Genomic DNA, 13,090 nt, shown 5'->3' on the forward strand with positions numbered 1-13,090 from the left:
TACATACTATTGTGCTGCATGTATTTTTGGTACAATGCAGATATCTTCTTTGATGTGTTTTAGGGATGTGATTTCACTTTTATTCTCAATTCACTGAGAAAGTACTTTCACAGCACCCACACACGTGGTCATGGTAACTACTGTAAGATTTCACTATTTCATAAAGGGTGGTATAAATGCAAAGCCATTATATGATCTTGGATGTATTTACTTCTGTTATGAGCACTGATAAATGTTGATTATTTGAAAAAAGCGATAGAAGAAAGCAAAATTTGCCTAAAAGTAAGACAATTTAAACTAATTGAGGCAAAATATATACATAAGGAAATAGTATTCAGTAAAGTGGTGGGTGTTTTGTGTGGAGGGCAGATGAGAAGGAGCAAAGTGGACAGTTGAAAACTTGCTCAAGTTCTCAGTCACTGGTTTGGATATCTTACTACTGGTTCCCTTTGCCAATGTTATTAATTACGATGGAAAGCAACTATAATCGTTGGCGGAGAGAGGTGGCTGGAGCTGAGTTTTGGAGAATGGCTTACTCTCGCTTAGTTATGGAGACGATCTCTACCCAGTGGTTATTCTTTTAATATTGATGACTAATCGTAACAGCATAAATAATCCAGGTCACCGGGATTAAAGGTCCCTGTAAAGTGGCTTTTTGGAGTTACCTTTTTAAAATCTGTAATTCCCCTCCCCCTCTATTTCTCCACTTTGACGGGTCCCCTTAGCACTAGGGTTGTATATGCTAATGTACTATGTATATGCTAAATGTACTAGCTCCATATCTGTGTATGGTTGTGTGAATGTCTTTCTATCCTTACTTCTTCTTCCCTTTGCCTGGGTAACAGTTGTAGTATCGGAGACTTTAGCCGGAGCAACTTGTGAATGCTTAACAAACTTGGTTCTGGTGGTGGCAGTAATTAGGGTGGTGGCCCTGAGAAATTCGGATGTTTATATTTGTATCATACCATTGCATATGGGCTTATATGTGAGATGCATCTGTTCCTTTTGTATCGAGGATCCCTTTTTTATTTATATTTTCTTACACTTGTGTGATTTTTAACCATCTCCTCCAAGTATCTGGACACTTGGTGGTAGGTAGGTGAGCTAATTGCTTTGAGACATCACAGATTACACATAAAGTCCTAGTCCTTGCCTTCAGGGAGCTTACGACTTTCATTAATGAATTTGTGTGGCCAGAGAGACAATACTTGAATGCAGCAAATAATGGAAATGTTAAGGAGAGGAAGAGGAGCAAATATTTGGAAGAGAGAGAGAGAGAATTTGGGCCGTCAGGGAAAGGGTCAGAGTTTGAGAGCTCCTTACTAAGTAGAGGAGGTGGGCCATTAATTTGTGATTCTGTTATCAAAGCATTTGATAATGGAAATTGGATGTGTGGGTGTCAGACTTTATTGTGAACACTGGAATTCCAACTCATTGAGTAAAAACTTATTTTGTATGTAGAGAATGGTGCCAGGGTTGGAGAGTAAAATTTTCAGATGAGATTTGGGAGAAGGTCATAGTCTAGATATTGGGGTGGGAGAGAAGAGAGGACAAAACAGTTAGAACACTAGTGCGGGGGGGGGGGGCACGCCTGAGGGCTTCAGGAGCCCCTGGAGAGGGAGTAACTGATTTTTTGCCCTGGAGGTCAGAAGGCTATGTTTTGAGGTGACGTCGGAGCTGGAGTTTTAGGTTGAAGGGAGCGTTCGGGGCCCACGGCTCTGGCGAGAAGAGAAGGGTGACTCGACTTCAAGTGACTTAAGGGCAAGCGCTGTGCTAGTTCCCGGGAGTGGGGAAGGCAGGAAACTCAGCGGAGTCTGTGAAAAGCCCGGTGGTTGTTAAACTGTGTGTTTCGGGCCCAATCGAATTGGGCTTTAATTTAGAAAAGTGGTGGGAGGAGCGCGGTGAGTGGAAGGTCGGTTAGGAACCAGCGCTAGATAGAGCACCAGGAACGCAGTGTCGGCAGAGGACCCTTTGGTGAAAATGTAGGCTCTGGAGGTGGCTTCCAGGTGTAGGGAGGAAAGAATGTGAAACGGTGTCCCTGTAGTGTCCCGTGGAGAAGTTCGGGAGGACGGTTTGGTGTTGCCGGCTCTTTGAGGGAGTCAGGCCAGGAAGCCCCTTCCTCATTCCGCACGACAGGGAAACGACCGGTCGCCTGGCAGGTGTGCCCCGGGAGCTAGCCATGCGGACAGTCCCCACTTGTCCATCTCCCCTACTAAGTGGAGGAAGGGCCAGCCCTTCGCTGTTCTGACCCGAGGGCCTGTCTTTTTAGTTGTCCACATCGTTCTCCCTCCCGCCCCCTGCCCCAAGGAGAACCACCACTGACAGCTTCGTTCCATTAGAACCCAGATCTCCCGGAGCCCAGATTCTGGCCCCTCCTCCCAACTCCTCGGACGCTCCAAGAGGAACTGGGAGGCCTGGCGTGGGGGAAGCTGCGGGCAGAGTGGAGGCAGCCGCGCCCTCGCGCCGCCCTCGACTGCGCCGGGCTCCCGCCCCCGGCTCCCACCCCCGGCCTGCAGCCCAGCGAGCCTGCCCCGAGCGCTCCGGGCCACCCGGCGGGGCGGGTCGTTCGGGCTCCGGGTCTTGGCGGCTGCCGCGGGGGAGGCGGGCACGTGTTAGGGCGGGGAGGGGGGGGTTCCACCTGGCCACGCTGCCCGCCCTCTGCGGGCTGGCCTGGCCCGGGACGGGCGTCCTCGGCGGGCACGCACGGAGGCGGGAGTTCATCGATCCCCCTGAGGGAGGCCGCGCATTTGGCGGCTCGGCCGCTGCCGTCGGGGCGGTGGGCTTCGACGCGGGCAGCTCGCTCCCACGGCCCCCTGCCCAACTTCGAGCCCGCCAGTCCCTGCCCCAGTGGGCACCGCCGCCGTCCCCCTCGACCTTCGAGGCGACCCCCAGTCCCGCCCGTCCCGGATCCCGGCACCCACGTCCACGCGGGCAGACTGGCAGCGCGGCCGCCGGGTCCGACCCCCGGGAGGGGACTTGCTTAAGTCGGGGCTCCGCCCACCGCCCCCGTGGCCCCGCCCATGCCTCGCCTCTGCCCCGCCCACCTCTCCCTGGCTCCTCCCCTTCCTGCCGGCTAGCTCTCGGCGGCCGCCCGCCCGCCTCGGCCCGGAGCGAAGCCCACTGCTCCCCTCGGCCGCCCCGCCCCGCCTGCCTCCCCGCCCCTCCCGCGCGGGCGGTCCGAAAACCCGGAGCGCGGGAGCGCGGCTCCGCCGGGCCCGGGCGGCCGCACTGGGCATGCTCAGTAGCCGGGGCAGGTTTTTTGGTCGCAAGTAGGAAGCTTTTTGCACTACACCGGAGAGGGGGAGCCACGGAGCCAGCAGCGCTGCCGTGCACCGCCGCCGCGCCCGCCCCAGCCCGGCCCGGCCCCGCGGCGGGGCGCGATGAGCCCGAGCCCGAGCCGGCCCGCCGGGGAGTGAGCGCGGGGCGCGGAGGGCGCGTTGCGCAGCTGCTCCTGCGCACAACCCCGCCGCCGCCGCCGCCGGCCCGCACTGGCAGTGAGTGTGAGAGGCTCGTCCGTGCTGAGCTCCTGGCGCCGGGAGCGGGAGCGGGAGCAGGAAGCGCAGGCCACGCAGGGACCCAACTGAAACAAAGTGTCGGCCGCCCGGCGGCGGCGGCGCCTCGCCCCGACCCTGCCCCTCCCGCCCGCCCGCAACTCCGCCGCCCACCATGGCTTCCGAGGAGCTGTACGAGGTACCTCCCCTCCCCCTCCCGGACCCTCGGGCCGCCCCCGCCCGCCGCCCCGCGCCGCCCTTCCCCGGCCCCGGCCCCGGCCCGGCGGCGTCCAGCCCGACGGCCCGGCTCCTTCGCGGGCGCCCGCCTCGCCCCCTCCCCCTCCGCGGCCGCAGTTTGCTGGACGGGAAATGTGTGCGAGGGGAGCCGGAGCCACGCTGCTCCGAGGGGCCCGGCGGGCGGTGGGGGGGGGTGCTCCCCGGAGTTGTCGGGCGCCTGGGGGGGCTCCGGTCGTGGGGAAGTAGCGCTGACACCAGTGACTTGCTCAGACTGAGCTCAAAGTGTTCTTGGCGAGGGCAATGGGTGTGAAGCCCCTGTTACCGCTTGGCGGGGTCTGTAGGCGGTGCGGGGGTGTTTTTCCTGTCCATTTAATAAAGCATTTTGGAGAGGGTTTTACCTCCGGTTTGGGGAGTCCGGGGCCGAGAGGAAGAGTGCAACTGTCTGGACTCTGTCCCTAGTCAAAGCGATGCAAAATAACGCACCGAAAATGCTAAACGTTGACCACATGCTTTAATTAGGTTAGCATTGTGGCCAGAGCCAGGAAATTTAAATTTAACGCTGATACACCGTCATTCATTTGCGCCGCAGCGTTGCAAGTAAGAAAGGGCACAATCAGAGCTATAAGTTACGAACGATGGGTTTGCCAGCTTCAACTTCGAGTTTTGGAGTTCTCTGTTTGGATCTTTAGACATATTTTTGTATGCCTCGGTGTAACTTCTTGACGTATTTCAAAGTAGACTTCCTTGGGAGTACAGAAGCTTGGAAGGCTTTCGGTTCTTTTGGATACATGATTTTCTGTTTATATATGTTTATATATATGTATATTTATAAATACAATCTTCGGAAGAGACTTAAACTTCGGGATACTCTCTGGATTCACCTTTTTGATGCGTTTAGGGACCTGGGTGTTTAGGGGCTTAAGTAAGCGTCTGTAACCAGTAGAGCCCCATGGCCCTTGTCAGCCCCTGGTAAGTACCAGGTGAACCCTCTGAGGTGTCATTATTGCAATTGGCATAGAATGGCACTCTCTTTTCGACAGTGATAGCCTTCTAGCAACTTTTTGTTGCTTTTTAAAAGCAAGTGTTTGCAGAGATTCTAGGGAGGAGGCTGGCTTTTGTAAGAATAATGGTAAAATTGTTGCCTACCCTTGCATTGTATGTGGTCAGTGTACCTTGGCTGGCACTGAAAACGTTCTATTCTTTTCAGCCATTTCACCCATTAGCTGCACCCTAGTTTATTTAAGACACTATCTTGGGTATTTTGGATATGTAAATGGGAAACAGATTTTGTCTTCAAGAAGTTTCCCTTCTAGGAGGGAAGGCGATGTGCCTGAGAAAGGTCCAGAAGCAAAGCCTAAGATAAATGCAGGTCTTTTAGGCTGATAAACAGTTGGGAAAATACATATGAGGGATTTTGGTTTCTGCATTAGATTATTCTTTGCTAGTTTAGGTTTGACTCTTCACTCTGTTAATTTTTGTGGTTATAAATACATGCTCACTTAGGTCATTCCATTAGTGTTTGGGTGAGGGTAGCACCTTATACATAAGTTGTATCTTATGTGTCTAAAAGTGTTCCTGAAGACAGTAGGTTTACTGCCAGTGCTTTATGAACTAAATTTAGTTCTTTCTTTTTTTTTCTTTTAGATTTGGTTTAGATTTAGGTTTAGGTTTTCCAGTCACTACTTCCTGGCAGAATTTCATGTATAAGTCACATGTTCAAAATTAGTGATCATTCAGCATGTTCATCGAATGTCTACTCTAGGGTGATTCCCTAGGGAGGCAAAAAGTATGAGGATGGTTCATGTCCTCGACATTTATTGGGGAAGAACTAAGTACATCACAAAGAAATGCTATTCTGTCACGATTGACCTTCTAATTTTGGGTTTTGTGTTAGTTTTGAAATAAATTAGAGAAGTATAGTTGAAATGATAGTAAATAATGTGATAGTATCCTTCAGGATAAGTTCTCTAATTTAGTCTTTACATGTAGGCAACGCTGACTCTATGACTATATTATGATTGAAAGTTCTGCGTAATGGTTGAGAGCCTGCATTTGGAGTCAGAAAACCTAGTTGTTGAATTCCAACCCTGTGACTTTGGGAAAATTACCTTGAAAGTTCAGTTTCCTCATCTGCAAAATTGGGATCAATGCTTACCTCACAGAATAGTGAAGTTTAGATGAAAAAAAAAATGTAACTCATACCCCACAATTCCCATCGTAAGTGGTGGTTATTGTCATATTTTAACTGATCTAACATGTCTCCCTGAGGCCTGGTTGTGTTTCTAAGAATAGAGAAAATTATATTGCTTTAATTGAGACAATATTAATTGTGAGGCTGAAATGATATGCAATCGTAAATAAACACTATAGCCTAACAGGCTATTTGACAAGATTTGGGAGGACATTAAGGTACCTTAGTAATAAGGTTATGGACATTAGTTGCTTTGTTTTGTTTGGTTCTATGTAAATCAGAACAGAAGTTTCATTTTTGGCCTCAAACTCTATAATTCTGTAGGGATGTATTGACAAAGGAGGAAGTTCAAAGTCTTGCTTCTTGATATAACCTGGTATGGTAAGAGCACAGGTTTGCTGTAGCTGTGTGAACCTGGGTGAATTATCTGATTGCTAAGCCTCTATTTTGTCACCTAAAAGAAATCAGATTTCCAAATCTCACAAAACAAACTGAGGGTTGCTGGGCGTGGGGGGAGGGAGAGGGTGGTTGGGTTATGGACATTGGAGAGGGTATGTGCTATGGTGAGTGCTGTGAAGTGTGTAAATCTGGCGATTCACAGACCTGTACCCCTAGGGCTAATAATAATTACATGTCAATAAAAATTTTAAAAAAAATTTAAAAGAAATGATATCTCCAGCACTTAGCATGGTGCCTACTATGTGGTAATAGGTCCTCAGTAATTTTTTTTTAATTTACTTGACAGATAGGCAGAGAGGCAGGCAGAGAGAGAGGAAGGGAAGCAGGCTCCCGGCCGAGCAGAGAGCCCAATGAGGGGCTTGATCCCAGGATGCTGGGATCATGACCTGAGCTGAAGGCAAAGGCTTTAACCCACTGAGCCACCCAGGCACTCCAAATATTTAAAGTGGTTATTGTAACTTTGTGAATAAAAAATAAGGGAACAAGATAGGGTGGAGCATCCGCCTTATAAAATTGGAAGAGCATCTGTTGAAGACAGAATGGATTTACTCCCTGTATCTCTAGCTGCTAGGGTTAGGAAAGACAGATTTTTTACTTCTGCTGAGTACTTCATAACTTTCAAAAAAAGATAAGTGTCCTGTAGATCGGGGGTCCAGACTTTATGGGAAGGACCAGGCAGTTCATATTTTAGACCCTGCAGACCATGCAGTCTTTGTTGTGACTACTCAGCTCTGCTGTTGTGAGGCAAAAGTAACCATAGATAGTGCCTAAACGAATGAGTGCCATTTTCCAATAAGACTGTTATGGACAGTAAAATATGAATTTTATGTAATTTTCACGTCATAAAATCCTGTTGTTCCTTGTCCCCTCCAATCACTTAAAAAATGTAAAAATCATTCTTAGCCCGTGGGTTCCACAAAATCCACGGGCTGGATTTTGTTTCCTTACCTCTGCTTTAGATGACCAGCTACTCAGGAACTAAGGTTGAGGCATATGGAAGTGGAGTGTGAAATAATTAAAGTCCTTCCAGCTCCAATCCCAGCTCTGGACTGGGTTCCACTCTTTTCTGCTGTATAATGAAGGAAATAGCTATGTGTCTTCAGAGATTCTCTTTCCTGAACTTCCTCTTCAGTAAGATGTGAAGCTTATATGACCTTAGCATGTAAAAGGAGTTTCCAGTTGATAAAGTACTATACCCAAGTGTTAAATGATTATATTATTCTGGGAAACATCTTTATATTCTTCCATTCTGTTTTTTTTTTTTTTTAAGATTTTATTTATTTATTTGAGAGAGATTGAGTGTGTGCGCACAAGCAGGGAGGAGAAGCAGAGGGAGAGGCAACTGTCCACTGAGCAGAGAGCCTGATGTGGGACTCTATCCCAGGACCTTGAAATCATGACCTGATCTAAAGGCAGATGCTTAACTGACTGAGCCACCCATCATCACATCTTTTTCCATTATTAATTAAAGAAAGAAAAAAACCTACCCAACTCTCAAACCCTCAAACCAAACCTGTTTTCGTTTGATATTTGGGGTTTCAAAGTATCAAGTAAATTGATTATATCACCAAAGAACACGGTAGATCAGGAGGACGTTATCTTCTGGTCAGGTTACCACCATAAGACTTCATTCATGTGGGACTGAATAAGGAATGCACACTGTAGTAGAATGGAGATACATTCTCCTTATATGTATATCTTAATAATTCTTTTTTTCTCGATGGATGTGGGGTTTTTCCCTTGAGAACTACTATAATAGCTAATTTAAATTTTAGTAAAATCTCAGTGATCTAGTCGCGGCCTTCTGGGAAATTATCTAACACATGCATATTCCTGTCTACCAAAAATGGAAGTAAGTTTTAAAGCATGAAATTGTATCTGGCTTATAAAAAAAAGTCTTAATATTGGTTAGTTTGGAAGGATAATCAGGATTTGGGGGAAAAGTAAGTCTTTTGAATTTGTCTTATTGCTTTGGGATATCATTGCTCTGTCTTCTATGTACCACACAAAACTTGTGTATATTGACCAAAAGCACAGTTATAAATTAAATCTTCTTGTGTAATTGCAATGAAATTCACAGAGATCAAGAGACTTTCCATGGATGTTGGTCAAGATAAACCCGCATCTGTTGTATGTGTCATGGCTCTGGAAATATTGACCAACATAAAAAAAAGAAAAGAGAGTTGTTTGACTTCTGGCAGTAAAGTCAAATTTGTATTTTGAAAATTAATATCTTGAATGTGAGTTGCTGAGAATATTATTTATTTGCCTAAACAATAGCATGGAGACATCCTATTCCTGCATACTAGAATAAGTCTGTCTTTCTATAATATCTAAAAATCATTAAATTTTTCTCCATGCTAATGATTTTTAATCATCAAAGATATTTTCATGATGTATAGGAAATACTTTATTTGCAGTATTCTGATTCACAGTTTTGAATATCTGTGATGCACAAAGCCAATATGAGTCCAATTTTTGTGAGTAAGCGCTGTGTTTCTGGGTGCAACGGCATCATCTGGGGTCCTTTTAAAATACAGATTCTTGGGCCCAAACTGTGAGAGTGTAGTTTTCAATGTTTGAATGGAAGACCAGAATCTATGTTTCCAAAAAGCTTCTTTATGGAATGCAAGTGGATGTAAGAGCCTTTGGATTGCAGTGGTCTTTGTTTTCTGACACTGAGGCTACACTCCATGTTGAGGTGGGGAGGGGTTAGGATCTGCCTTTGCAGAAGAACTCCAGGTGGACCAGACTAGTCCTTTTTGCAGGCTCTTTGTTGCTGGCTGTTAACTGAGTCATTCCAGGAAGGGAGTATTAAAAACTCAAGGTAGCTAGCTAAGGATGCTTTCATGTCTATTTTGTGTCTTCATTGTATGACATACTTGTCCATCAGGTTGTAAGATTGACGCTTACACTCTTTAAAACTAGGAATTTGGTGGGCGCCTGGGTGGCTCAGTGGGTTAAGCCACTGCCTTTGGCTCGGGTCATGATCTCAGGGTCCTGGAATTGAGTCCCGCGTCGGGACTGAGCAGAGAGCCTGCTTCCCTTCCTCTCTCTCTGCCTGCCTCTCCATCTGCTTGTGATTTCTCTCTGTCAAATAAATAAATAAAATCTTAAGAAAAAAAAAACTAGGAATTTGGGGGGCACCTGGGTGGCTCCTTGGGTTAAAGCCTCTGCCTTCAGCTCAGGTCATGATCTCAGGGTCCTGGAATCAAGCCCCGCATCGGGCTCTGCTCCGCAAGCAAGGAGACTGCTTCTCCATCTCTTTCTGCCTGCCTCTCTGCCTACTGATCTCTCTCTATCAAACAAATAAATAAAATCTTAAAAAAAAACTGGGAATTTTTTTGCTGATCATTATTTCCCAAAGTTCAAATATTGCAATTGTTGCACAGTTGTTGAATTACACCTTAATGAAAGCATGAATTATAGGAATGACTCTCCATTCGTGACCCTTTCCCTCCAGAAACCCCCTCTCCCCCAGAAATTATGCCCTGTGCTGTTCCTTTTACACTTAGTTCCTCCTTTGCATATGTGGTTTCAACTCTTGGATAGGAGAACTTCTAAGTTTACTGTTTCCCACACAAACTTAATTCTCTTTAGCCTTTTAAGCTGTGCAAGGCTTTGGGGGATCTGTGTTCTGTGGGGAGTCTGGGAAAAGTCTTTCCCATTTGTATGAAAATTTGTACAAGTCTGTATAAGAGTTTTTCTGAGGGAGAGGATCAGTAGCTTTCATCTGTTCCTCAAAGGGATCTGTGACCCAAAACAAGTATTAAAATTGTTCTTGAGATCTTTGAGCTGAGACTTGACTTTCACTGCCCTTCGTTGATTACTATGACGTTATTTTTGCCAAACTCAGCTTGACTTCAGCCAGAGTCCACAGAAGAATCGTATTAAAACTACACTGATTGGATTTGAAAGTTGTACACTATTTCTTTAAGTGGCTCTTCTCGAAATTATACATGCATGAAGTCTAAGGTCAATCCAAAGGGGAATGGGAGGTAACAGGCTTCAAGTTATGGAATGAATGAGTCACAGGGCTGAAAGATACAGCATAGAGAATATAGTCAGTGGTATTGTAATGGGATTATATGGTGACAGATGGTAGCTGCACTTGGGGTGAGCATAGTATAATAAATACACTTGCCCAGTCACTATGTTGTATGCCTGAAACTAATGTCACATTGTATGTCAACTGTATTTCAGTTACAAAGAAAGTTAAGCAATATTTTAGTTTCATTTCTGACAGTATAAGGACTTCAGAATCCTTTAATTCTGATCCAGCTTCCCCAAACTTACTTATATGCTGTTATTTTCCAGTGTTGTTTATTGTCTGTGGGAAAAAACCTTATACAATAGGACATTATTATTGTATACAGAAAATATTTGTTTAGATTTACCCATATCTTGACCAGTTTCTTTGATCTTCAGAACTTCCTTCTGGAATTCCTTTCTTGGGTATACCTTTTAGAGAGTTCTTTAGTGAAGGGCTATTGGTGGAAATTTCTTTTTTTTTTTTTTTTCCTCCCATTGTATGGACATGTCTCTGCCTTCATTTTAGGAAAATAGAATTTTTCAAGTGAAACCAGTTAATTGGTTAATTTCTTCAAGCATTTGAAGATACTTAATCTATTGTGTTCTGGCTTTCCCATTATGGTGGAAGAGGTTGTTGTCAGCTTAGGTGTAGTAATTCTACAGGAGATCTGTCTTCTGTCTCTGGTTGCTTTTGGGATCCTCTCTTTGACTTTGGTGTTCTCTAGTTTTATTATGGTATATCTCTGTTGAGACTTTCTATTAATAAGGTTTATAAATGTGCTTCTTTTGTCAGTCTTGCCTTGTTCTCAAAGTTGGTCCATTTTGTCATAAAATACTGCTATTCTTTTATACACTTAGAGAATTTCACCAAGTAATTATTTATAAGGTATTCTCATTTTCTCCTCCCTATCGAAGGGTAAGAATCCTCTCATTTCCATCTTCTCATTTTAGTTTTGTTTGTATTCTGGGTTTTTCCTTGGATCTGACTTCTAATTCACTGATGAACGTGCCCAATTTGCTATGTAACCCACCCATTGAGTTTTTAATCTCAACAGTTACATTTTTTTCTACATTTTATGGGGTTCCCTCCACCCCAAAACTGTAGCTTGTTGTCTTTCTTTACTTTTATGATTGAATCATTCTTTATGGTTGTTTTGGAGAGTTATGGGGGCATTTAGATACTTTCCTTGCTGCTTGCAAGCTCAGTAAAGCATTAAGAAATACACTTTATTGAAGATCTCGTTATTTTCTAGTAAGAATGCCCTTTCATAAACTTCTTTGCTTTTTTGTCAGTATTGGAAGAAAACTTACTGATTTTGAATTTGTGGTGTCATAAATGGGGATAGAAGGTTAGAGCCAACACCTGAGAAGTTACCTAAAGATATTGAAAATGGAAATACAGTATAAACTAGATTTATACTATGGAACTGATCTGGAAAATGGTATAATAGTTATAAAACTAAGGCTTCTAAGCCAGAATGTTCAGCATTTTTTTCTGTCAGCCTTGATGTTTAAGCATATTTTCTCAAGCTTTTCTTTACCTGAGTTTGGCCTGTTCATGTAATCTGGGCTACTAAAGCCATAGTTGTTGGCTTACTTTGTCCACACCTGCATAGTCCATCCATTTCTACCTTTGTGCTGCCATTTTCCCAATAGATGGATCACCTAGCTTGTTAGCTTCAGTGTCAGTCCTAATTTGGGACCTCATTAGAATTCACAATTAGTAGGAATCATCCCCTCCAAACTCTGTGAATACTTCACTGTTTCTTTTGCACTATTGATTACTAATTTGCACTTGAAGTATTACTTTCTCTAGGTATTAAATAATACCATGTATATCTTTTTTTCCCCCTGGAATGGTTGGGTATTTTTTTGGTTTGTTGCAGTGCTTAATCTGAGGATTTGAATGTGGTGAGCAGGCAAAAATGGCCAACTTTTAGTTGAAATACGAATATTACAGTGACTGGAGTTATGTTGTTGGAAATTATACCATATGTGTGTGAATTGTGCATTTAGGTATCTTGTTTGAAAAAAACCCTACATGGTGTTTTGGAGGAAAATTATTTCTAAAATAATTTGGAGGAAGATTGTATTCCTATAAAGAGCATTTGAAATGTTTGTCATAGTATGTTTGTCATAGCTGTTGGTGAAGAGTGTTGGGGGGATGTCTAAAAATACCCTCCAGTCAGAGAAGTTAACCACAATATATTTAGGGAATGCCTTTGCTTTTTGTCTTATTTTCATTTATAATGGGTTCTGCAATGTGAAGTTTTTAAGAGGTTGGTATTTTCCTAGTGTTCGTTGATAGAGTCCAGTGATGTTGATTGGAGATAATGAATATCTGTGGTTAAAATGTACCCATTTTTCATCAGTAGTATGTTTAGGATTTTAGGGCATCACAGAGTTGCATACAGAAGCATTTCCTATTTTAACATGTAACTAATTTGGGTGTCTCAGCTCTTTAGAATATGTGAGAACCTGGACCAAATAAAAAGTCTTCTTGGCTTGTAGAATGGGGTCACACCCCATATACATTGCACAGCTCTCGGTTTCTCTTCGAGACTGTTTTCCTTTATTTGGGGCATGATATGCCTGCACTTCACTGGCTTCCTTCTAATGTTAGGAACAGCTACATGGTAAGGGAAAGAGAGCTATCAAAGGCATGTGGGTTGACATTAAT

General features: G+C 44.5%; 1 protein-coding gene across 3 annotated transcripts in view; it reads left to right on the forward strand.

Annotated features, from left to right (window-relative positions):
- The window catches only part of CDYL (chromodomain Y like), a 243,814-nt gene that overhangs the window by 55,270 nt on the left and 175,454 nt on the right, over positions 1 to 13,090 (forward strand). Inside the window, exon 1 of one of the 3 annotated variants that reach the window (XM_059179157.1) lies at positions 3,254 to 3,690. The exons of the other annotated variants lie outside the window; for them this stretch is intronic. Within the exon in view, the coding sequence (XP_059035140.1) occupies positions 3,667 to 3,690 (24 nt within the window). The 5' untranslated portion in view covers positions 3,254 to 3,666. Of the gene's footprint in view, positions 1 to 3,253; positions 3,691 to 13,090 lie in introns of those variants that run through there. 3 annotated transcript variants of the gene reach the window in all.

The sequence above is a fragment of the Mustela lutreola genome, chromosome 6 (assembly GCF_030435805.1).
Source record: "Mustela lutreola isolate mMusLut2 chromosome 6, mMusLut2.pri, whole genome shotgun sequence".
Taxonomy (NCBI): Eukaryota; Metazoa; Chordata; class Mammalia; order Carnivora; family Mustelidae; genus Mustela; species Mustela lutreola.